We start from the raw sequence: 26,928 nt of genomic DNA, 5'->3' as shown, positions 1-26,928 counted from the left end.
CAACCCATAACATTATTTACCATTGCTGTAAACATAATGTCCAGGGTTCCAAATAAGTACATTTAAGAAGCCAAAAAGGAATAGAGTTTTTGCAGTTTTGAGGTTACTGTTGGCAAGTGTGGGAGAGCTGTGTCAGTGAGAGTTGGCAAGCAATAAGCACTGGATGGTGGGGTTTACCGTTCTGGCCACAAGGTTTTGTCAAGCACTTTGGTTACTCAAACACCCTTCAAAAATATTAGCAGCATTTGTGGGGTGTTTGTGAGTTTGATAAAATTGTTGCATTTGCGCATCAATTGTCCATTAAACTCACCGCAGAAAGTTAGAGCTGCTACTTAACAGCGTGTTCAGTTCTGGGCACCACACCTTAGGAAGGATATATTGGCCTTGGAGGGAGTGCAGTGTAGATTTACCAGAATGATACCTGGACTCCAAGGGTTATGGAGGATTTTCAAAAGGATATGGGGAAAGGGTGGGAAAGTGGAGATGAGGTAAAAATCAGATCAGCCATGATCTCATTAAATGGTGGAGCAGGCTCGAGGGGCCGAATGGTCTACTCTTGCTCCTATCTCTTATGGTCTTATGGTTAAATTATGAGGAGAGATTACACAAAATAGGGTTGTATACCCTTGAATTTAAAAGATTAAGGGGTGATTTGATCGAAATTTTCAAGATATTGAGAGGAACTGTTAGTGTAGATAGAGAGAAACTATTTCCGTTATTTGGGGAGTCTAGGACTAGGGCACATAGCCTAAAAATTAGAGCCAGGACTTTCAGGAGTGAAGTTAGGAAACGCTTCTACACGCAAAGGGTGGTAGAAGTTTGGAACTCTCTTCCCCAAATGGCAGTCGCTGCTAGCTCAACTGTTAATTTTAAATCAAAGATTGATAGATTTTTGTTAACCAAAGGTATTAAGGGATATGGGGCAAAGACGGGAGTTAGGTCACAGATCAGTCATGATCTCAGGTGAATGGCGGAACAGGCTCGAGGGGCTAAATGGCCTACTCCTGTTCCTATGTATCTTTTTAATGAGGAGATTTATGTTCCTGCAATACCACTCAACTTTTACGGCCCAGAAAGGAAGCAATTTAAACTGGAGTCTCATTCCTACGGGTAGTAAATTGTTGTTAAAGGTTTTTAAAATTAGAATTTTAATTTTTTCCTTACATTTCCTTTGTCTTTTTTTTTCTCTTTCAATCCAATCTTTCTTTCCATCTCTTTGTTACTCTTCCTGTACCTGGTTTAATTCTAATTCACCCCATTTCCTTTTGCACGTTCCTATGTTTCTTTCTCAATCCTTAAATCTCACTCGTTGAGAGATAGACTGTTAGTCCCGTCATTTACCAAGATCCTAGATACCCTGTTGCCCTCGCCATGCCGTTAATAGCTCTCACTTTCAGCAACTTATAGGGCAAAACAATTTGAGAGCTGACGGGTGAAGGAAAGTCTAACTAACGGGGCACGATGAGATGCCCTGGGACACTGACTTTGAAACATACACTTAAATTCATCCTTTGCTTAACTGGGCTTCTCTTCCAATCTTACCTTGCAGATAGACTGGCAAGACCAAATTTCTTTGCCATGGCCTGCAGCATTTTAACTGGATTAACCTCTTCATTAAGTCCTTTGTTCTTTTTGCTGTTTTTACTTTTGGTCTTCTGTTTCTGACTCTGCTGGTTTTTATAATTTCCTTTCACTTCTTCACAAAAGCTGAACTTCTGCATAGATCCTTCCAATTTGGATATCAGTGGATCTTGATAGGCTTCTATTTTATCTTTGCACTGGATTTTTGGTTTGTAGCCATCAGTTAGCAAGTCACAGGTATCAGTATACATGAACTGCAAAATATAGACAAACAAGTCGGCCTGAATCTTATCCAGGACGTACAGGTCACATCCCACTGCATCACCTTCTTGTAGTTGGGCATCTGGGGTCTCAACATGTTCTCCATCAGGAAAGAAAAGCTTTCGAAAGTAGTCGGATCGCATGGCCAGGATGTACTTATGACTGGGAAAAGTTTGATTGCCAACTTGACATGTGACATCATGGATGTTGTCAGTTTCACTGGTTTCCCCAAGTAGTTTGCCAAAGTCTTCAGTAAAATTTGAGGAAGACACATTTGGAATTTCATATAAGCTAAAAAAAAAATTAAACATTCCATGAAAGGGTAAAGGTACAAGCAGAATACCAAATCAGGTGGCAGAGCAAACCGTAGAATAATGCAGGTGACTACAGGAGGACAGACAGGTTAACAAAGTGGGCAGATATAGTTCAATATGGAGAAATGTTAAGCAATACATTTTAGGGAAAGAGATTGAAGGAAAGTATCCTCAAAAGGGCAAGTTTTAACAATGGAAGAAGAGAGATCTAGGGGTGCTGATACATACATCTTTAAATTCAGACAGAATAGGCCATAAAAAGACAAATGGGACTCAGGGGTTTTATATATTGAGACACTAAGTATAAAAGCAAGGAAGTGATATTGAATTTGTACAAGACATTAGGCTACATTTGGAGTGCTGTTCTGGCCACCCCATTGCATTAAGGATATTAAAGCCATGGAAAGGACACAAAAATACATCAGAAAGACAACTTGAAAAATTGGATAAGTATGCAAAAAGGAAGAATACAAAAACAGGTAAGTCTAGTCTTATAATTTAAAAAAATCTAAGTAAATATAAGGACATTGAAAGGTATAACTTTATTTCTTGGAGATATTTTAGAAAGCGGGACGGTGAGAAATGTTCTCATGAGGAGTTAAGCCAAATTCTGAGATCTGACAGCTCACAAATGTCATAAACTCCACTTTGACCTGAGAAGCAGCAGTTTCTTTGCTGTGAGTTTCCTAATGTTTTAGAGTAAATGAGCTTCTAGACCACCATTTGGGCTTCTGCATATCTCAAATCCCAGTTTGTCACTTTCCATTCCCCCATATTTCTACCCAGCCTGTCAAACTAAATCTTCTCATTGCATGGCTCTCAGTTGATGCCTTTCCCCAACAGGCAGCACAATATCCATGAGAGTAGCTTGCAAGGTTGCTTCATTTATTATTTGATTTTTTGTTACACATTCCTGCCTCATTCCACACAAAACAGCTCACCCAAAATAGGACAAAAATATAAATATAAAATTATAGCAACAGAACATCAGGTATGAATTAAATCAAAACAACTTCAATGAATGAAATTTGTTGCCAAACCAGACTACACCATATCACTATGAGATCTGATATTACCTTTTTGTCTTAAATATTGCTCAGTGAAACAACCACTACATATTTCTACTCTTTCAAAAGGATGTATATAGATGTTAAAGAGATTCATTCATTAGGGTAGCTACAGAGAAACTATTTCCTCTGGTGGGGGAAATACAGAACAAGGAGGTATAATCTCAAAATTAGAGCTAGGCAAGTTAGAATCACTTTTTCCACGTAAAAGGATAGTGAAAATCTGTAACTCCCTCCCTCAAAAGGATGTGGATGATGGGTCAATTGAAATTTTCAAGACCGAGGTTGATAGATTTTTGTTAAGTAACAGTATCAAGGGATATGGAGCAAAAGTAGCTGAAATACAGATCAGCCATGATCGAACAGAATGGCAAAACAGTCTTGAGGAACAGCAAAACAGTCTTGTTCCTATGTGCTAGGCTTCCATGTCGCAGCTCATGCCTATCTGCTATTTTATAGTGAGAGTATATCATCTCGTAATTGCACAAGTTGCTCAAAATGCTTTCTGAAAAATTTATTCTCCCCTCAGTTACTGACATTGCTAATGTACAAAACAAAGGTTTAATTTTTTTTTAATTACGTATTTCCCAATAAAATTATCAAACTTGCCCACTGAACAGCCTTTTCTGTCTTTTATAGTATTCATTAAAACTTTTGCTTGAAGGCCTCAGCTTCTCCCACAAGCCTGGGCATCGACTTGAAATTTTTTGCCCATAGCTGCAAGAGAACTGAATTTTGATTACGCAGCCTGAGCTTCTGCAGTGTGTGTAATTTCTCAGGACGCATCAGTACAAGTCAGCTGTACTAAAGGAATATTTTAATAATTTCTATTTAAAAGTTTTTCAAAACTATTTGAAACTAGAGGACAAATTGCAAATTCTTTATTCAGGTAAATTTATATTGGATTTTTTTTTGACAGCGAGAAGGTGTGTGAGAGAAAACAAAACTACTGATTACACACCTGCTGTTTTTGCTTTGTGTTCTATAAACTTCAGATCATGCATCCTCAAAGAGAAAAGTTAATCTTTCCAAAAAAAAGTTGAATTTTGAAGCCAACAGTCTTTAATTATCACACTTGATTATTACCAGCTATGTTGAGAGTTAGTAATTAGAACATTTACACTCACAGCCAAGACAGAAAAACACAGGCAAGAATCTTTCTTTCTCCTATTCCTTTTATCCTGCCTGTGAATACAAATCATCTATCGGAATTCGGCACAAACTAAAAACTTACCTAGTTTTAGGATCAGATTGTAAAACAGCAAAATTGCGCCCATTCAAATCAGTGATAACAGAAACAGCACGGTGAACACAAGGGAGCTTCTCAAGTTTAATCCTTTCATACAAGTTGTTGCTCATTTCTGCTGTGTGAACAAGCTGATCCAAAGGATTTTGCAGAATGTTGGACAATTCATCTAATAAAAAAGGAAAACCAGTTCAAGCAATAGCATACTTTCTAGCATACAGTCTAATTTCAAACCAGAGTCAGACTTATCTAAGGCAGATGATAGCCTGTCAATGAAAGTTCAGACATTACATAAGTTCCTATTGCATAGAAAAATTAAAACTGTTTACATATTTAAGATGTGCATCAAGCAAACTTTACAAAGTCACTACAGCAACTATTTTTTGGTGTGTGAACAGTCCAAATATATGGTAGGCATTTTTTAATAGGAGGAGGAAGATTTTCTCAACAAGCTACTCATTACTTTTATAGATAGAATCCTTTCCTGCCAAGGACATCTTACAATAATCCAAGTGCTGAAATAATCTACTATGACAGGGTTGATATCAAATTCCAAAGGCTTCTGTAGCAAAGTGGAAACTTAAAATAGGGAAGCCAGGTGAGAGATCAACCAACCCCCTTTCCATATTCCCTATTAACTTCCCACCATTGGTCTACAACAAGAAAAATACCTCAACTAATATGACCACCAACCACCACTGATGAAAAAAATCCAAGCCTGCATTTAAAGCTGTAGTGCCTCAATTCTATTTTCCCATATACATGCAAATGATACATGCACATGACAAGGCCAGTCAAGTTAGATAAAACATACAACTCGTCAGTCATCCAGGAGGATCCTAGCTCAGCCTCGTCAGCTCCTGATGATGGCTCCGGGCTAGAAATTGGGCTGTATAGCACCCGTTGTTTCAGTGCTACGCAGCCTCTTGAAATGCCAAGATGGCACCCTGGCTGAGCAAGCACGTTTCTAGCATGACGCGCGCCGGACGCCATCTTGGTATAGGTAGTAGAGCATGCAAAAGTACCAAACGTCGGCAGCATGTAACATAAGGAGAAAATGGATACAATCAGTGTGCAACGCTGATTTAAAGTGATAGATACCATTTTAGAACTTAAGGCTCAATTCAACACACAGCCTTAACCACGACCATTTGAACATGTCTTAGAGTGCCTGGTGGACTCCCCACCAGCGCTATTTAAAGGGATAATACAGGATTTACAGGTTAGTTGCTGGATTATTGCTTCTGGCTGCTGATGCATTTGTACTTGTTTTGGAGGTCTCCTATACTTGAATACTAGGACTAGGGGACATAGCCTAACATTTAGAGCCAGGACTTGCAGGAGTGAATTTAGGAAACGCTTCTACGCGCAAAGGGTGGGAGAAGTTTGGAATGCTCTTCCGCAAATGGCAGTTGACGCTAGCTCAACCGTGAATTCTAAATCTGAGATTGTTAGATTTCTGTGAACCAAGGGTATGAAGGGCTATGGGGCTAAGGCGGGTATATGCAGTTAGGTCACAGGTCCACCATGATCTCAATGAATGGCGGAACAGGCTCAAGGGGTTAAATGCCACCGCCTCTTGCTGCCTGCTGTTAAGTGCCACCTTCTCCTGCAAGAAAGCAGGACGTGTGCCTGGCATGGTTCAATAGCTGCCAGTGTGTGTGGCCTATGAGTTGTGGGTGGGCAGCTTGCAGCAGTGATGTGTAAGGGTGAGGGGAAGCATCTGAATGGCAGAGTTGAGTACTGATGGAAAGTGTTTGTTGGTATGTGGGTGATGGGGGTGTAGTGCATGGAGCAGTCGGCAGGAGATGCCACTTGATAGTTGACCTCATTCACCTTGACCACTCGTGTCAAAGCATTGAACTTCTTCCTGTTCGTGCATCCATGTTCGTGGTGCTGTGCGCCTGGTATTGACTTAGCCCCCCACTGCCTCTGGGCATGTCTGGAGGGCCTCTTGCACGCTGTGCGTGCCGTGCCCCCTCCCACCGTGGATATAGGACGTCCCACTTCTGTCCAGCTCTTGCACCAAGGCCTCTAGTGCATCAGCAGAGAACCTAGATGCACGCACTCTGGCAGGCATGGGACAAACTTAGATCAGCAGATTAGTGAGGTCTGGCATGTAGATTGGAGGATGTGGGATTAAGTAGTGCACAACCTTTATTCAATGTTTTAATATAACTCATCAGATTGTAAACACATGGATGGGACCTGCATCTGTGTTTTACGTGTGCGAAGTCTGATCTCTGTTCAGACTCCGTGCAGACAGCAGACTGTTATTTTTTAGCAAACAACAGTTACCGGCTATCTTTGAGATTTTAAGACATCCTCCCTTTAAGAGATTGGGGTTGCCCCTGCTGGTGGAAAATGCACATTGCCTTGAATCGTCATGTCAGGCCTAGTTTTTAACGCTGCTGTCAGATAAGTCCCCAGGCCGGACGAATGTCTCGTCCTGCCTGCGCAGGAAGCACCAATTTAACCCCCAAAATTCCTGACTGCACTATCCCACACAGAGCAATCTAACAGTGCAGCTGGGAGCTGGCATAGGCAATATGGAATCCTCCTGGATCAGAAGATGAGTAAGATATACAGTCCAATGACTAACGGATATCTACAAATCAACAACAACTTGTGTAAACCAATAATGCATGCCAAAACACTTCAAAAAATATTTTTTAAGTTGAAAAAGTAATTTGTAGTGATCTCTACTCATTTTAAAAATATTTTTGCTTAAATTGTTAATATCTTTGCAGCTGAATATGTGAAGACCCCCTTTCTGTTTTGACACTTCAAATCACATCTAAGATTAACCTGGTCACTTACTATAAATTCAAGCACAAACTGCACAATAATCTGGCCATTAAAATTAATGGATGGAAAACCATGAGCAACTTGTGCCTGAATCTACGATAAGCATTTAGACCTGGCAAGTTCTTATATCCTGGCACGAAAGAGGAAAATCTCTCAAGTCAGTTTTCCAACTTCAGTCTTTTGATTGGCTGATTCAGCCTTTATATAACCTTTTTTCAGAAAATGAAAATCTAGTTTTTAAATACTCACATTCAAATGCCAAGAGATAGAAGAGAGGTGTTTGGTTTTAGGGTGAAAAGATGACATAGGTAGGGAAGAAAAGGTAAACAATAAAAGAGACAAAGACAGTGAGTCGGCAGACAGGTAGCAGACAGAGGAATTTTAACAGACAGTGGGTTGGAAACTAAAATAATAGAATTTTGCAGCATGATCACAACCTGGCTCCAACACGCCCACTTCGGTTTTAACGGAGGTGGGTGGGGGGATGGGCGACCAACCCGCTCTCAGGAGGCTGGTCAGTCAGTAATATCTTTTAACGAGGTTGCATGCCTCCATTTTGCCAAAATTTTTATTTTTATTTTTAACCCATGGGGGTTGGGTTTCCCAGCAGGTAAAAGGAGGCAAGTGGGCGCATGAGGTAAGTGTATTTAAATCACTATTTGTGGGCCAGGAGGAGCAGGAGTGCATCGTCCCGGCCTCTCTAAGCTATCCTCTCTATACACCCCGCGATCGAACCCTGTGATCTCCGACTGCTCAGCTCACCCCGGCAATCTACAACTGTCCGACATCCCCCAACTCCCCACGATTGCCCCACCACCCCAAACTCTGAAGACCCCGATCTCTCCCTGAGCCCCTCCACCCAAACTCCGACATACCTTTCACCCGCTCCCTGGCTGCTTTCCCGCCTGACAGACAGCCACCCTGTCAATCAAGCTATCAGGTGAGAAACCTTTTGAAACATCTTCCAGGTTTCCCATCCGCAAACTCCCGCCCCCTCTTCCTGGCACCAAGTTAATCGCCACACGAGCGAGGGTTGCCGAGCGACAGAGAGAGACAGAGAGAATGGGGAAAAATAGGGATAACAAAATAAGCTGAATATTTTCATATTGTGTCTTGTAGTTATTGGGATAAAGCTACTCCCAACACTGGTGTGGTGTGCCAGCTGAAAACTTGCAAAACCATCCAACCCAGAGACAGGGATTTCCCTCAACCTAGAAGCACAGTCTACAGGTTAAGATTTGAAGTATTCATATTTAAACTTTTCAGACAGAGCTAAGATCACATATGCTTACGGCTTACCAATTACACAGACACCATCATTTTGGGTATTAAAAAAAACACACCAAAAGTCTTAATCAAATGATGAAGCACTCAAGCTTTAATAAGCTAGACAGACACATTTCTCGACTAATTTTTACTGTGACATTTAATTTTAATCCATTCAAACAAATTAATTCCAAGTGCAACAAGATTGAAATTTTCACCTTTCTTTTCCAAATTCTTCTTTTCGGCTCCAGCCCAATGTCCTGTAAATCCATCTCCATCCTGTGTCACAAAAATCATTTCATTCTTGCTTAAAGCAATGTCTGACATGAAGACTTGTCGACCATAAGCCCAACGACACTGTTTAATGAAGCAGCTTGAAGACCACCAACAAAACACCTGATAGGGAAAAGAGGAAAACTGAATTAAATAACTGCCTAGAAATACAATTATAAAAATGGAGACCTTTGCTTAGGAGGAACATCAATTTCTGAACATCCAAAGACAATGAGAAAAATGACAATAGTAAAAATATGAAATGGTCACATGACACTTCTGGTCAAGCTACTTATGCAGCACTCAATATCCATCTTTCAAAATCCATCTTTTGTTTTTGCTTCTAGCTAGCCTATTATGCATAATTTGGGGGTGAGAGCCTTTAACCAGGGCCCATGAAGTGGACAGAAACTGTAGACGTGATGAGGGAATCGCACTCTCCTGAAGTACAAGCAGGATAAAAAGTGAATAGCTGGAGAATTCTCACCTTCAAAAATCCACTCCCTAGATATAAGTCAGAGAAAAAGTTCAGGATTTCTAGCAACTAGAAGGGTGCTGAAAATAAAGTTCCCATCCCATTTTCTACATGAATACTTAGCCCAAGGTCCTGACTTTAACATTTGACAAAAACTATCTATAGTTTCTGTTTACAATACAGAAGCAGGCCATACAGCTCTGCCGGTCCTTTGCTACAGCATTCCAAAAACTATTCTACTGCCCTGCCCTTTCTCGATAGCCCCGTATCTGTTTCAAATATGTATCCAATTCTTCCTTGAAAGACGCAATGGTCTCTGCCTCGACCACTTCCTGTGGCAAGGTATTCTCTGCTCCAGTGCAAATAGTCCCAATATCTTCAGCTGACCTTACGATGCAGGGAAGGTCAGAAGTGGAGCTGTTTGCTGATGACTGCACAGTATTCAGCTCCATTCGCAACTTCTCAGGTAATGAAGCAGTCCATACCAGCATGCAGCAAGACCTGGACAACATCCTGGCTTGGGCTGATGTGTGGCATGAATGTTACTTGCTACGTAAGTGCCAGGCAATGTCCAACTAAAACAAGAGCGTGCTTAACCTCCACCCCATGACATTCAATGGCATTACCATCACCAAGTCCCCCACCATTCTGGGGGTCACCATTGACCAGAAACTCAATTGGACCAGCCACATAAATCCCATATTTACAAGAACAGGTCAGAGGCTGCGTATTCTGTGGTGAGTGGCTCACCTCCCAAATCCCAAAACCTCTCCATCACCTACAAAGCCCAAGTCAAGATTTTGATGAAACACTCTCCATTTGCCTGGATGGGTGCAGCTGCAACAATATTCAAGAAACTCAACACCATCCAGGCCAAAGCAGTCTGATTGATCGGCACCCCACCCACTAGCTTAAACATCGACTCCCTCGATCACCGGCATACCGTAGCTGCTGTGTACTATCTACAGGATGCACTGCAGCAAGTCGCCAAGTCTTCTCCAGCAGCACCTTCCACCACCTAGAAGGACAAAGGCAGCAGGTCCATGGGAACACCATTTCCCCCAAGTTTCCCTCCAAGTCACACAACTTGGACATATACCACCCATTCCTTGATTGTCACTGAGTCAAAATCCTGGCTACCTTTACCACACGGACTACAGCGGCTCAAGAAGGCCCACCACCACCTTCTCAGGGGCAACAAATGTCGGCCTTACCAGCAATGTCGACACCCCTGGAATGAATATATTAAAAAAACACACGTCTCTTATAATTATAGCTTCCTATCCTGGTAAATCTACATTGTACGCTTTATGACCTTTCCATAATGGGTTACCCAAAATTGTTAACTGTAACTGTGGCCTAACCATTGCATTCTACAAATTTATTACTTCTTTACTCTTGTACTCTATGCTCTTATTTATAAAACACAAAAAGTCTAATGGTCTTTTTTTTTAAATCTACCTGCACTTGCACTTGCAGAGACAATTGTGTATTTGAATTCTTGTTTGTCCACATGCTTCATCTTTCTGTTGACTGTATACCGGTCCTTGTTTTTCCTCACAAAATGTATTCTCACATTCCCCACATTAAAGTGTATTGGTCACATGTCTACCCATTTTGCTATACCATTTACTTCTATAGTCTTTTACAATTGACTCAACACGAACCCCTGGGGTACACCACTTCCAACCCTCCTCCATATCTCTACCAGAGCTTCATCCTCCACAGCCAAACTTCCTTCTTCATTCCCGAGGGGTCTTATGTCCTCTATCTATTTTTTTGCTTTTTATAGGCTTATAAAAGCTCTTATTATTTCCTTTTACATTATCCATTAGTTTTTTTAAATTCCCTTTTAACCCTTTCCACTCACCATTAATTATCCGTTCTATAATCTTCATGATAGTCTTTAAATATTGTTAGTTCTAGTTTTATCATACGAGGTATCAGGGAGAATGGAATTTGTGGATGAATGGATTAAAATTAAATTTGTTTAATTTTAATCCATTTATCTACGAATTCCCTCCTTTGAGGCACCTTATTTTCACATTACAGAAGGGTACTTATTTTGTACTCTATCCATTGCATGTTTAAAGATTTTGCATTACCGATCAATTATCCTGTTTGCTAATTTTTCTGCCCAAAAATTTGGCAAGATCCCTTGTTATCTCATTACAATTTGATTTTTCCAGTCCAGCACTCCAGCTTTGATTCTTCAATTAGCCCTGTACTTGAGCTAAACCCACACACACAGACAAGGTCTTTTGGTGCAGATCACTTTCTTTCAAGTCTACAAACATGTCCGCCATAAGGCATCTAAATCACACAAGGGATAAAAATCTACTTTTCTCCAGGACGTGACATATGATCAGAAAAACTGCCCACAATAAAGCAGTTAGGTATTGTATGCCAATCAAAATCAATCTCAGGCCAGTAACTGCAAAGTTATTTCCAGCAACGTAGTACCCTGGTGACAATGCTCATCTAGCTGAAGCTCTGGTTCACCTGTCCAGGAGAGTTCTGCACATGCATGGTGACACACCTGCAGAGTAGGAACATAGGAGCAGGAACATAGGAACAGGAGTAGGCCATTCAGCCCCTCGTGCCTGCTCCGCCATTTGATAAGATCATGGCTGATCTGTGATCTACTCCATATACCTGCCTTTGGCCCATATCCCTTAATACCTTTGGTTGCCAAAAAGATATCTATCTCAGATTTAAATTTAGCAATTGAGCTAGTATCAATTGCCGTTTGTGGAAGAGAGAGTTCCAAACTTCTACCACCCTTTGTGTGTAGAAATGTTTTCTAATCTCACTCCTGAAAGGTCTGGTTCTAATTTTTAGACTGTGCCCCCTACTCCTAAAATCCCCAACCAGCGGAAATAGTTTCTCTCTATCCACCCTATCTGTTCCCCTTAATATCTTATAAACTTCGATCAGATCACCCCTTAACCTTCCAAGCTCGATAGAATACAACCCCAATTTGTGTAATCTCTCTTCGTAACTTAACCCTTGAAGTCCGGGTATCATTCTAGTAAACCTACGCTGCACTCCCTCCAAGGCCAATATGTCCTTCCGAAGGTGCGGTGACCAGAACTGCTCACAGTACTCCAGGTGCGGTCTAACCAGGGTTTTGTACAGCTGCAGCATAACTTCTGACCCCTTGTACACTAGTCCTCTAGATATAAAGGCCAGCATTCCATTTGCCGCCTTGATTATTTTCTGCACCTGTTCATGACACTTCAATGATCTATGAACCTGAACCCCTAAGTCCCTTTGGACATCCACTGTTTTTAACTTTTTACCATACCCTGTTCTATCCTTTTTTGATCCAAAGTGGATGACCTCACATTTGTCTACATTGAATTCCATTTGCCACAATTTTGCCCATTCACCTAATCTATCAATATCGCTTTGTAATTTTATGTTTTCATCTACACTGCTTACAATGCCACCAATCTGTGCGTCATCGGCAAACTTAGATATGGGACTTTCTATGCCTTCATCTAAGTCGTTAATAAATATTGTGAATAATTGAGGCCCCAAGACAGATCCCTGTCGGACTCCACTAGTCACATCCTGCCAATGTGAGTACCTTCCCATTATCCCTACTCTGTCGCCTTTCGCTCAGCCAACTTCCTAACCAAGTCCGTACTTTTCCCTCGATTCCATGGGCTTCTATCTTAGCTAACAGTCTCTTATGTGGGACCTTATCAAATGTCTTCTGGAAGTCCATATAAATAACATCCATTGACATTCCCCTGACCACTACTTTAGTCGCTTCTTCAAAAAATTCAATCAGGTTTGTCAGGCACGACCTACCTTTCACAAATCCATGCTGGCTCTCTCTGATTAAATGAAAATTCTCAAGGTGTTCAGTCACCCATCCTTAATTATAGACTCCAGCATTTTCCCCACAACAGATGTTCGGCTAACTGGTTTATAATTACCCGGTTTCCCTCTCTCTCCTTTCTTAAAAAGTGGAGTGGCATGTGCAATTTTCCAATCTAGAGGGACAGTTCCTGAATCTAGAGAACTTTGAAAGATTATAGTTAGGGTATCCGCAATGTGCTCACCTACTTCCTTTAAAACCCTGGGATGGAAACCATCTGGTCCTGGGGATTTGTCACTCTTTAGTGCTATTATTTTCTTCATTACTGTTGCTTTACTTATGTTAATTTTATCAAGTCCCTGTCCCCGATTCAATATAAGTTTTCTTGGGATTTCCGGCATGCTATCCTCTTTTTCTACTGTAAATACTGATGCAAAGTAATTGTTCAACATGTCCGCCATTTCCCCACTGTCAATGACAATATCCCCACTTTCAGTTTTTAAGGGGCCAACACTACTCCTGACCACCCTCTTTTTCCTAATATAACTATTTTCAGAGGTACAGTGCAGTCGTACTCCATGTGGCAGAAACTGCTCCCTGACAACAATAAACTAGTGTAAATGAGTGCTAAAAATCTATTTTATTCAGAAGAGCTTCCTTACCCCTATGGCTTTATCAACAGATCAATCTTGACCACCAATGTCATCTGAAAGAAAAAGTGCTCCAGGAAATAAGACATTCAACAATTAGCTTGCACCACTGGCTTCAGATATGCTGAAGCTCTGACGTTTCCAGTCTTATCCTTGCCTCAAAGCATCATCTGCTCCTCTTCCATGGTCTGTCTCCAAGCCTGCCTTTATTTTTATGCCATCTGGGAAAGCAGTGCTAGGTGCTAACTTGACATCCGGGAGGGGGAAAAAAAGAGAAAAGTGATTCAATTCACTAACTATAATGCATTATGTGCCAAGCACTATTTTTAACGTAAAGTTTTCCTTGTTGTTACTGTTGAAATATTTAATGAATTTCAAAAACAACTCATCGACATGCTGCCCCTCGGCGACATCATCCGAAAATACATCAGATTCTATATGTGTGCTGACGACATCCAGCTCTACCACACAAACACCTCCCTCGACCCCTCCACTGCCTCTCGTCTGTTACACAGCCGGTAAACAAAAATTTCCTCCAATATTGGGAAGACCGAAGCCATTGTCTTCGCTCCCCATCGCAAACTTCATTCTCTAGCCACCGATTCCATCCGTCTCCCTGGTCACTGTCTGAGGCTGAACCAGACAATTCCCAACCTTGGTGTGCTATTTGACCTGAGATGAGTTTCCAAACACATATCCGCTCCATCACCAAGACCACCTACTTCCACCTCAGTAACATCGCCCGTCTCCACCCCTGCCTCAGCTCATCTGCTGCTGAAACCCTCACCCATGCCTTGGTTACTTGTAGACTCGACTATTCCAATGCTCTCTTGGCTGGCCTCCCATCTTCCACCCTCCATAAACTTGAGCTCATCCAAAACTCTGCTGCCCGTATATTAACTCGCACCAAGTCTGGTTCTCCCATCATCCCTGTGCTCACTGATATCCATTGGCTCCCGGTCCAGAAACACCTTGGTTTAAAAATTCTCATTCTTGGCCTCACCCCTCCCTCGCTCTGTAACCTCTGACAGCCCTACAACCCTCAGATCTCTGCGCTCCTTCAATTCTTGCCTCTTGCATGCCCCCGATTTTAATCACTCCACCATTGGCGGCCGTGCCATTCCCACCTAGGCCCTATGCTCTGGAATTCCTTACCTAAATCTCTCCACCTTTAAGGCGCTCCTTATAACCTACCCCTTTGACCAAGCTTTTGGTCATCTGTCCTAATACCTCCTTATGTGGCTAGGTGTCAAATTTTGTTTGATAACCTCTTGAGAAGCGCCTTGGGACATTTTACAATGTTAATGGCCTATATAAATGCAAGTTGTTGTTGACTATTAACTTCTGGCTGACAGCTAGCTAGCCTCATTTCCACTGCAGAGAGCTCAGCTCCGTAGGTGGCCTGTGCTCCTGATAATTGCCATTTTCTTATATTAATGAGTTGCTAAGTGTACAGTTTTTTTTCCCCTTAGTCCCTTAGGTTCTGCAATTCCTTTGGCTTCACTGTCTTTAATGAGAGCTGTCTGCCCTTTACATGAGCCTTGACTGATTAATTTCCACTAACATTACATCGAGTTACACCAAGTCGACAGCACAGAAACGGGCCATTCAGCCCAACTGGTCTATGCTGGCGTTTATGCTCCACACAAGCCTCCTCCCACCCTTCCATCTAACCCTATCAGCATATTCTTGTATTCCTTTCTCCCTCATGTGCTTATCTAGCTTCCCCTTAAATGAATCTGTGTTATTTACCTCAACTACTCCTTGTGGTAGCACATTCCACATTCTTAGTATTCTTTGCGTAAAGAAGTTTCTCCTGAATTCCCTATTGGATTTAGTAGTTTCTAGCTTATATTTATGACCTCTAGTTTGGACTCCCTAAGTGGAAACATTTTCTCCACATCTACCCTACCAAACCCTTTCATTTGCTTAAAGACCTCTATCAGGTCACCCGTCAGCCTTCTTTTCTGCATCTTCTCCAATGCCTCTATATCCTTTTTATAATATGGAAACCAGAACCGTGCACAGTACTCCAAGTGTGGTCTAACCAAGGTTCGATACAAGTTTAACATAACTTCTCTACTTTCCAATTCTATCCCTCTAGAAATGAACCCCAGTGCTTGGTTTACTTTTTTTTTTTAAAAACGGCCTTATTAACCGGCCTCACCACTTTGTGATTTGTGAATGTGTAACCCTAAATCCCTTTGCTCCTCTACCCCATTTAGACTTTCACTATCTAAGCAGTATGTGGCCTCTTTATTCTTCCTACCAAAATGCACCACCTCACACTTATCTCTATTGGAATTCATTTGCCAATTACACGCCATTTTGCAAGTTTAATGTCGTCTTGCATTTTGTCGCATTCTTCCTTTGTGTTAACTACACCCCCCAATTTGGTGTCGTCCGCAAATTTTGAAGTTGTACTTATGAGTCCAAATCGTTAATGTAAATTGTGAACAACAGTGGCCCCAGCACCAATCCCTATGGAGCACCACTTTCCACCTTTTTCCAGTCCGAGTAGCATTACTTCATACTGCATTATTATATCTTATAAGTTGATTGTTTTCCCTAAAATAAGGTTCAAATTGTTTTCCTGTAAATTTCAGCTAACAATGTGTCAGGGTAAGTGTTCCTTTTTCCTTTATGTTGCATTTTAAGAATTATTTAGCAGGTTGTACATTAACCAGGGTGGGTCAGAGTCGTGTTGAGAGGGATAATTATGTGGTATAACTATTACAGCGCTTTTATTTTTTTTGGCAGGAAACTACAACAGCCATTGGGGCAATTTCTTCTGTAGCACATGGACATAAAGCATCGCCTGGGCTGAATGCAGAGGAAAGCCGGGTGGGGCGAATCCTGTGCTCCACGTTACACGTAACCGAGTCAGTCTGAATTTCTGTCCATTAGTTTATATGGATAGAAAATCAGGCAGGATCCATTACAGGCATGTGATGCTCCCTGGCCATTTTTCCTCTGTGCTCTCTCCAGGTGATGCTTTGTGCCCAAGCACTAGAGAAAAATTTGCCCCTTTCCCTCTTGGCTCTCATCCTCGCAGTGTGGTTTAGTGAGGAAGGAAACACTAAGTGACAATTCCTGTTTCTTATCTGATTTGAGAACCAATAGTCCTGTCTCCCATTTACCGTCAGGAATTCATCCAGTACTTTTCCTGCTCAGTGGCAGGAAGCAAAGGGTAATGGTCGACGAGTGTTTTTGCGACTGGAAGGCTGTTTCCAGTGGGGTTCCACAAGGTTCAGTGCTAGGTCCCTTGCTTTTTGTGGTATACATTAATGATTTAGAACTAAATGTAAGGGGCATGATTAATAAGTTTGCAAATGATACAAAAATTGGCCATGTGGTTGATAATGAGGAGGAAAGCTGTAGTCTGCAGGAAGATATCAATGGACTGGTCAGATGGGCAGAAACATTCATCATACACAATATGAATTGATGTTAACATGGCTTGCCATCTTCAATAAGTCAGTATGCTCATCGCAACATGACACATCTGTGATGACGCTTAATATTGCCTTCTGTTCTCTTACAGGGCCTTCAGCGACCGCAGTGACAGCAGAGGGCGATTCCTCAGAGGACCTGCTGGCCTCTGAGGGTGCACTGTCACATCTTAGTGAGCCATCCACCAGCGCAGATACTCACACCTCGGTGGGTCCTAGTATTCAGTTAGTCGGGTTGGGCACTTGGTGAGTCACCACACACAAGTGAGTACGAGTAGACACTGGTGGCAGGGGCAGCTGTGGAGTCCGCGTCGGTGGGAGCACTCTTCTCCAGTCTCTGCTCAGTTGGACGCAGATGCTGAATCCCAGGGCCAGCCTTTAAAAGGAGAATGATCGAGGGACAGCGGCACATTTCAGAGGTACCGGAACAGGTACCACGTGCACTCTCCACAATCACGCGGAGGATGGAGGAGTCCAACTCCTGCATTAGTGGCATAGGTATGGGACAGAATCTCGGTGCTACCGTCACAGGGATGTGAGCAACTCTCTAAGATAGTGTCACAGGTAAGTGCGGGAATGTCTGCGATGGAGAGAAGGCTAGCCTCCGTTGAGCTTCAAGCATGGCTCACAAATGAGTCCATTCAGGCCATAACAACGGTCGTTCGGACTCAAGGTGAATAACATTCTGCCGCTTTAGACAGGCAGACAGATACACTAGCACTGGCCTTACAAAGCATCACACATGTCCTCCAAACTGTTGTCCAGCAGAGTGGTAGGAGTGATGTGGCCCTGGCCCAGGGGAGGGATGAAGGCGAAAGGGGACTCTGAAGTGGGGACGCCATTTAAAGCGCATCCACGTCTCACCCGTTGCCCCCCTCTTAACCACTACCCACAATGCTGCCTCCTCTTGTGTGTTTTCAACCTCCATTTCAACTCACCTTGCGCTATCGTCTCTGGGTTCTTTGCCCGCCTGTCCTCCCTTAACTTCTCTCTCCATATAAGCTCTCCTGCTGATATTCACACCACCCCCTCGACCTTGGCAGCTTATGTGCCCTCTCTATTCCCATATTCTCAATCACAGACAAGGCCCTCTCTGATCACTTCCTCGTATCTATCAGCATTCACATCCCCCTTCGTTCTGCGTCTGCCCTAGAAAAAAACTCTCCCGCAAGTCACTTACAAACTCCCAACTGTTTAGCCTTTGGCCATCCATTTGTCACGATACTTCTGCAGCTACCAATCTGCTCAATCACACCCTCACCACCACCTTTGATGTCCTTGTTCCCAGTAAAACCCTTACTGTCTCCAACTCTGGTCATTCCCGGGAAGCACTTTGGGACATTTTACTACATTAAAGACGCTATATAAATGCAAGCTGTTGTTATTTGCATATGAGATAAATTACATGATAGCAGAAATCACACCAAGTAGTTAGTGGCACAATACTTTATTTTTCATTATTGTGTAAGTCGAGTCCAAAAATCTCTGTGGTTCTTTCCAGCATATTTTAATTGAATCACTGATAAAACATTGCATGAATGATGATCTCTACCCTCCCCCCCCCCCCCCCCCACTGACATCCCACCATTCTGTACTGTACAGTAGAAGTGATATTATTATAATGTTTTAAAAATCAACAACTCCTGTTTTCGTGATTAAAATGTTCATCTATGCTAAGGCCACTAGATGGCATCCATAATACTATATACTACATTCACATATGTTCAGGTTAAACATAAAGTTCAACGGCCAAAACTTGAAATAAAAAGGTCTTTCATAGTTCAGCCATTAGAGACAAATTTCTCTCCAGGTCTACAAACTCATATGCATTAGCATTTTTAAAAACAAGATACTTTTTGATGAAACTAACTTACAAATACAGGCAACAATGTCTTTGCATAGAACTGGCTAAGCCAGATTGCTTCCCCTAGAAATGTGGCTATCACCAGACAGTTTTGTGTACTATTTTTTCCCCTGGCACTAAAACAATTTCTCCCCAAACACTTAAGGCAAAATAACGCATCCAAGTAAAGTCAATTTTAAATTCACAATAGTCTGTCTAGCTAAAGTAATTTCAAAAATTATACACTGCAAAAATGTTCACGTTTGTGGCTTGATGAAACTCTGCTGTCACAACGGGCACAAGGTGGTGAACAAGATCAGCAACTATTCAGCTTTCTGACAAAACCTGTGCCTGGCCTCCACTCATCATCGCTCCAGAAATCATGACCAACAGCAAGAATTCAACAGGTAGTGAATCTTGAACATCAACCCACATCCTACAACTCTGTCCAGTGTTTTTGAGAAAAAAAAATGTTTATAATAATGTCACCACACATCGTTTTAAAAAACGAACTGCCGCTAAATTGTTCATCTATGTTAAGGCCACTAGATGGCATCCACTACACTATATATTGTACTTCATCCACACATGTACAGCGGTTGGACAAACTTCAGACTGAAACTTGAAATAAAAGGTCCTTCATATCAGTTTTGCAAACCTGAGTGACTTGAAACTCAAACTCTAAACTGTAAAAGTACCAGAAAAGAATGCTTAATTGACAAAGTGATGAGATTTCTCATGTTTCCATAGTTTGTTTTATTCATTGCAAATGACTGGTCAGTAACCACTAATCCTTAATAAGGACTCATATTCTATGAATATTTACAGATATCATTTGCACTAGAACCAATAGCAGATGCCACATGGCGCTACTTTAAACTTCTGTCTCCAACTGGTCCTATTTAGAAAAGGGAGACCTTGAACCAATTAAAGCGTACTAACACCTGGAGTTTGTTAGTTCTCAGTCCCTTCTTTCAAACAGTGTCACAAAACCATATATACACACACAAGGTATTTATTTCCTTCAAGTTGCATTATTGTAATATGTGAAGAATTCAAAACACACAAACAATTTTGTAAATACAAAGAAAGTGAAATATTATTAAGAAAATTTCAGACCAAACACATCATGTTTTGAGTAGTGTCTCTCTGTTCTTGGTTCCAGTGATAGAAGTATTTTGAATACTTCACACATCTTTGCCCTTTTACAATAATAAATACACCAAACTATAATATTTCTGCTTCATTATCATCTCTTATCCCTTTCTTTTGAGAAGGAAGGGAGGTTGAGCAGCGCATTGTTTTATTTGTTCTGTGGACGATCCTGGCAAGATTATATTTATTGCCCATCACGGTTGCCCTAAGATGCTGGTGGACCTTCTGTAGCAAGTTTATACAACTAATTAGCTTGCTAGGAAACTTCGGAGGACATTAAGAGTCAATCACATAGTTTGGGATTGGAGTTATATGTAGATCCGACTGGGTACGAGTGGGAGATTTTCTTCCCCGAAGGGCAGTTTGTTTCAGTTGGCTTTTACAACATGCCAGCAACACCTCAACAATGAGCAACAGCTTTAAAATGTCATCCAACTTGCCTGATATTGATCTCATAAAACAGTAAGGCAACACAACAAACCTTCCCAAATGTGAGGCAAATACTTGACTATTTTCAGATAAGGGTATGAAGTTGACAAGGGAGAGGGTGCAAGGTGTTGTTTTTTCCTGAATATACCCTTCCCCTCTTCTCCTTCATGGCCCCCCAGAAGAGACACACTTCCAATAGCTGAAAGAATAAAAGAAGCAATTTACTCCCAGATAACTGCCTATGTCACCTTTAGGCAGAGCAGAGCAGCGCAGCCCAGTGGAGATACCAACTTTTCCAATCCGTGAGGCAACTAACCTCCATTTAGCAACACCACACAATATAACTAAAAATGCCAGATCATACTGGTGTACCTCTGATCTGTGATGTGTGCTTCAGTGCTCTAATGCGACATGCCACCATGCCATTTCATAATACATATTAAGAAACGGAGGGGAGGAGGAAAAATACACATATCATAACTTACCCTGCCTGCTTCATCCAGGGCCAGCATGCAAACTTTTTCACCTCCTCCTTCATTAAGTACTTGAGGGTCAACTTTATGATCCAGGTGTCCACCAGTGACAAGAACTTTCTTCAAGTTTAACTGCCTGCACATATCCAAGAAAACAATGAAATTCAGCACCTCTTAGAAATATAATTATTACACAAACACACAAAAGGTTAGTAATATGGAAACACCCAAGTCAAGGCCATCCATCTAGTGCCATAACTCTCCCAGACTACCATCCAGGTGTATCCTGAATGCTCCTAAAGTTTTGTGCCTTTACTGCCCTGACACGTTATTCCAGACATTTATCATACTTTAGGTGTAGAATTTTTTCCCCCCAATATCCAATTTAAATTTACTTTTCACTAACTTATACTTATGACCTTTGCACCTACTAGCTTGTCTTAGTCTTCTGGATTTATTCTCTAACCCATTTAATATTTTATATACTTCAGTGAGGACTCATTCCTGTTCTCCCTCTCGACAGTACAGATTGAAATTACTGAACTTTTCCTCATAAGTCACGCCACCTACACTTAGGATCACTGTTGTTCCTCTTCTCTCTACTTTTTCCAATGCCTGCATATCTCTTTTGTAGCATGACCAAAACAGCACACAGTACATTTAATTGCCTCATCAATTGTCTAAATATTGAAAGTAATAAGATCACTATTATTCTCATTATTGCAAGTGAAATAATAAATATATAGTACTGCAGTGCTTACTGTGGGTCTTTTTTCAAGAAGGAAAGAATATTTAATATTTCACCAACCTGTATTTCTCCTAATATACCTGTGCAACTTGTAAGGAGTGTTTGGTCAAAACTGCCTGGAGAATTAAATGTATGAATCGGTTTACTTAAAAAGGAACATTCCTTGGGAGGGTTGAAACAGAGGAGTACTTTAAATCCAAATAAAGTGTCACCTTCCAGAAAAATTGGGGGAAAAAGGTAAATCAGAAGCACTTTTTCTGAGCAGATGCTCTGGTTTTATAAATAAAAATACAGCCAAAGTAAAAGACAACAGCAGCCATCCAAAAAACGTGAACCCCAAAACTGAGACACTCTGGTCCTGGTGGGGAGCTTCGCACAACGGATGAACAGTTGAGAGTATCACTGGCTGGAAAACTAGGGAACCCACAAGTTGGACATGCTGACTTCCATGTTGGCTTCCCCAATATGTGGTCCTGTCAACTTAGACTGCGCCAGAAATACAGTCTTGTAAATTCAGGTCTGTAGACTCTCTATTACCATTCTTTGAAACACTACCACTGTAATAGTTAAAAGGTTAAACACAAATACATACCTGGAAGCAATCTTCTTGCATTGATAGCCCGTCAACAGGTAAACATCTCCTCTTTCCGTAACACACACTGTGGCTCCATCACTTGCTGCAGCCAGAGAGATCACTATATCCTTATGATGCAAAGCTGATACTTGACGAGGTGCAAGTGCACATCGTTCCCCATTAGGATCCATTAAGTAACCTGAGTCAATAATTCAGACGAACTGTAAACACTAGCATGTAGGGGCATACAGAATAAATTGCCAACAGAACGCTCAAACTTTGGTGTCCCAAAAACTTTGAAGGGCAAGACCAAAATATCATGCGTTAAAAGCCAATTAATACAAATATCATTGCAACTTTAAAACAGAGACAGATTTGCAAGAATAGTGCACCAATGTTTTTCCCACTTTTTGGCACAGCACAAATTACCAGAGTACTCTGAATAGGATCTTACCACCTGTATTTCTCAAAAAATACCCATGTAATCTATACACTTAAACTGTCCTTAAATGTGTAAGTCACCCACATGCAAAGTATTCATCACTAAATTTAAAAACAATGGGCACAGATGAGGGAAGTAAAAGATAGTAGGGTGGCACAATGTCCTTTCACCTCTCCAACCCAGGTTCAAATCCTGCTCAGACTGACAATAACAATCTCCTCTCTAAAACAGCTGCAAGTGTCTGAAGTAAGAAAGTCAGGACAGTTAGTCTAATCCATACACTAAACAGACAATATATTTTCACTTAGATGCAAGGATAAATGGCGTTCAAAGTTAAAATGCCACACTGGTGCAGTACTGTGTGCACTTCTAAGGTTTACTCTGCATTTAACTTGGGCTACAAATGAACTTGAGAAAGTGGAGGAGCATGCAAAGTGAAAAGAACTTTTTGATAGATACAGTAATTAGTGTATAAAATTTCACACCATGAAGGTTTTTAGTGACATGCAAAACTGGCATGATATATTCACCAATGCAAGTATTATATGTGAAACAGCATTTACATCTTACCAAGCTGACCACCATTCAGACCCATGGTATACAGCGCTTCCCTTGTCCACAGAACAGTATGGAACCTCCCCACAGCAACTCCAATCACAGTTCTTCCTTTAAGGGTTTTGGACTGTACCTTTACAAATGTTTTTTTAAAAAAAATCACAAATATTAAGGAAAGAAAAAGCAAAAAGTTCCCTTTTATGCTTATTCCAGAACAGCAGGTTCCATACAGTTTTTTTTTTAATTTTCAACTTTTGAAGTTATCTGTTATGGCAGGTCATACTCAAACACTACAATTGTGTAAGCTGTCAAGAGCATGTGCAATTGAGATCAATATAAAATCTTGATTGTAGTTATTCCAAATTAATTCAAGGCCTCCCATAAAATCCTACTCACATAATTTGACTTTGTTTATGAAATGTGATTTTAAAACGTTTCAAGAAAGTGAGAATTCTTAGGAAACACTAGGTCGAGAGTGAGTTTGAAAAATAAAACCTTACATTACGCAAGATACTGGTGTTGGTTAGCTTTCAAAAACAAAATATTAAATAAAAATACTCAAACCTGCATCAAATTTCAACAAAAGCCTCTTTAAATCTTAATAGAACTGTACACTAAGAACACTCCTTAATTTTTAAATAGCAACAGCAGCCAGAATGGGTGCAGAAAAAAGAACTATGGGTAGTTCCAGAACAAAGCTTCATGTATAACAGTGTGAAAGAGGGTTGCTCAACGTCAATGGCTACATAAGAGTACAAATTTCTTTGGTGATTCTTCTAGAATCATAAAATACGATCATAGACGAATCTTACAGCACTGAAGGAGGCCATTCAGCCCACTGTGCTTGTGCCGACTCTTTGAAAGAGCTATCCAGTTAGTCCCATTCCCATGCTGTCTCCCCACAGCCCTGCAATTTTTTACTTTTCAAGTATATATCCAATTGCCTTGTGAAAGTTACAGTTTTGAAAAAGTCCTGAATTGGAAGATAGCAAATCCCAAAATTCAATTCCCACCCTGTGGAATACAGCAAACCCAAACTCTAGCTGGAAGTTCAATAAATCAGAAAGAATTTGAAAATTTCCTACAATTTATTTTAATTAAATTAAATATATTTACACTGAAAATACTTTCCATTATCTCACATCTTCAACATTTTTTTTGAAAGAAGTTGCTAATAGTGACATTACAATCTCCAGTTTGCACGAAGATGTCCAAAATAAAACTGCTTAATTATAAGCACACATTATAGGATCCCTCACTGAACTTTTGTTATACATCCACAAAGAACCTCCCATTATTACCTGTCTTGGTACGCTACTGCTGGCTGGTGGAGGTACAATACCCAGCTGATTATAAGTGTTCAGCCCAAAAGCATAAACAGATCCATCTTCTGTCAAAACAATGGTATGGTCCTTTGCAGCTGCCACTCGAGAACAACGATGGTTCGCTAAACCTTCCACCATTCGGGGAACCTAACAAAACAGTAAAGTTATGCAGCAAATGTAAAATCAAAAAGTCTCATTAGAAACCTGTATACACACCTTGCCCAACGTCTCACCAAGTAGCTAGCCGAGCCATGCAGACCAGAAAGGTTCATCAATAACTTGTATTTTTATAGCGCCTTAAATGTACAAGACTGTCCCCAGGTGTTTCACAGAAGAGTAATCAGACAAAAATGGATGCTGAGCCAAAGGAGATATTAAAAAGGGTATCCAAAAGTTTGGTCAGAGGTGGTTTTAAAAAGGGTCTTAAAGGAGGAGGGGGTGGAAAGGCAGAAAGGTTTCAGGAAGAAATACCAGAGCACGGGGCCTAGATGGTTGAAGGCTTAGCTACCAATGTTAGGGTGACGGGTGGGAGGGGGGGGGATGCACAAGAGGAACATAAGAGTTCTGAGGCAGTTGTAGGGCTGGAGGAGGTTACAGAGATAGGGAAAGCAAGGCCATAAATGGATTTAAACACAAAGACAAGAATTTAAAATTGGAGGCATTGGAAGACCGGAAGCCAATGTAGGTCCGCACAGTCAGGGTGATGGATAAGCAAGACTTAGTGCAGGATAGGATACGGACAGCAAGGTTTTGGATGAGCTGAAGTTTATGGAGTGTGGAGGATGGGAGGCCAGTCAATAGAACATTGGAATAGTAGAGCCTGGAGGTGTCAAAGGCATGGATAAGTTTCACCAGCAGATGGACTGAGGCAGAGGTGAAGCTGGGCGATGTTATGGAGGTAGAAGTAGGCTTTCTTTGTGACGGAGAGAATACAGGATTGGAAGATGAGCTCAGGGTCAAAAATGATACCAAAGTTGCAAACAATCAGGTTTAGCCTGAGATAGTGGCCAGGGAGGAAGATGGAATTGGTGGCAAGCCTCGGGAGCTTGTGATGGGGTCCAAGAATGATGGCTTCGGTCTTCCCTATGTTTAGCTGGAGGAAATTGCAGCTCATCCAAGACTGGATGTCAGACAAGCAGTTTGACAACAGAGGTAGTGGAGTGGTTGAGAGAAATAGTGGAGAGGCAGAGCTGTGTCATCAGCACACACATGCAACCTGACCCCATATGTTTGGATGATTTTGTAAAGTGACGGCATGTTGATGCAGGAGAGGTAGGTGCCAGGCATAGATCCTTGGGGGATATTAGAGGTAACAGTGCAGAGGTTAGAAGAGAAGCCACTGCTGGAGATGCTCTGGCTACAACTGGATAGGTAAGAAGGGAACCAAGCAAGTACAATCCCTCTGAGCTGGGCAATGAAGGAGGTGTTGGAAGAGGATGGTGCGATTGATTGTGTCAAAGGCTGCACAGAAGTCAAGGAAGACAAGGAGGAAAAATGCACCATGGTCAGTCACAGAGGATGTCATTTGTGACTTTAATTAAGACCATTTCAGTGCTGCGACTGGGGCAGAAACCAGATTCAAACAGGGAGTTTCACAGATTTCAGAGGCGACAACATATTCAAGGGTTTGAGTGGAAGGGGATGGTGGAGAGCGGGAGGTAATTTTCAAGGACAGAGAAGTCAAGGGTGTTTCTTTTTTTGAGGAGCGGATGGATGACGACCTTGAAAGGGAGAGGAACAATATCCGAGTAGCAGAAAACATTTATAATGTCAACTAGCAATGGGAGCTAGGAAGGGAAGTTAGGTAGTCAGAGGTTTCATGGGAATGAAGTCAAAGGAGGTGATGGTGGGAATTACAGAGAAGATGAGCTCGGAAAGGGCATGAGGAGAGCTAGGACAGAGCGGATGAAAGGGGGGTATGCAGCAGAGGCAACTGAACTGATGCTCGCACTTGCTATTGGAGGTGAGGGTTGACGAGGTGGTGCAGAGGGGCTTAAGGAGACGGTTGATAATGGAGAAAAGAAGCCAGAGTTATCTTTGCTCTCAGGATGATCCTGAGTAGTGGGCAATGTTGGCAGAGGAGAGTGAGGCCCGATAATGCTTGATGTGGTCCAGCCAGATCTGGTGATGGATGGTTGAACTAGTTGTATATCAGATATACT

At 41.5% G+C, this 26,928-nt stretch overlaps 1 protein-coding gene across 3 annotated transcripts in view; it reads right to left on the bottom strand.

Moving 5' to 3' along the window:
* The window catches only part of ibtk (inhibitor of Bruton agammaglobulinemia tyrosine kinase), a 119,503-nt gene that overhangs the window by 53,638 nt on the left and 38,937 nt on the right, over positions 1-26,928 (bottom strand). For all 3 annotated transcript variants that reach the window (XM_067984918.1, XM_067984919.1, XM_067984920.1), the window contains 7 exons: positions 24,743-24,913; positions 23,457-23,574; positions 22,463-22,643; positions 21,135-21,258; positions 8,762-8,939; positions 4,458-4,638; positions 1,543-2,133 (listed from right to left, as the gene is read on the bottom strand). In XM_067984918.1, the coding sequence (XP_067841019.1) occupies positions 1,543-2,133; positions 4,458-4,638; positions 8,762-8,939; positions 21,135-21,258; positions 22,463-22,643; positions 23,457-23,574; positions 24,743-24,913 (1,544 nt within the window). The remainder of the gene's footprint in view (positions 1-1,542; positions 2,134-4,457; positions 4,639-8,761; positions 8,940-21,134; positions 21,259-22,462; positions 22,644-23,456; positions 23,575-24,742; positions 24,914-26,928) is intronic.

The sequence above is a fragment of the Heptranchias perlo genome, chromosome 5, assembly GCF_035084215.1.
Source record: "Heptranchias perlo isolate sHepPer1 chromosome 5, sHepPer1.hap1, whole genome shotgun sequence".
In the NCBI taxonomy this organism is placed as follows: Eukaryota; Metazoa; Chordata; class Chondrichthyes; order Hexanchiformes; family Hexanchidae; genus Heptranchias; species Heptranchias perlo.
This window is presented reverse-complemented; position numbering and strand designations above follow the sequence as displayed.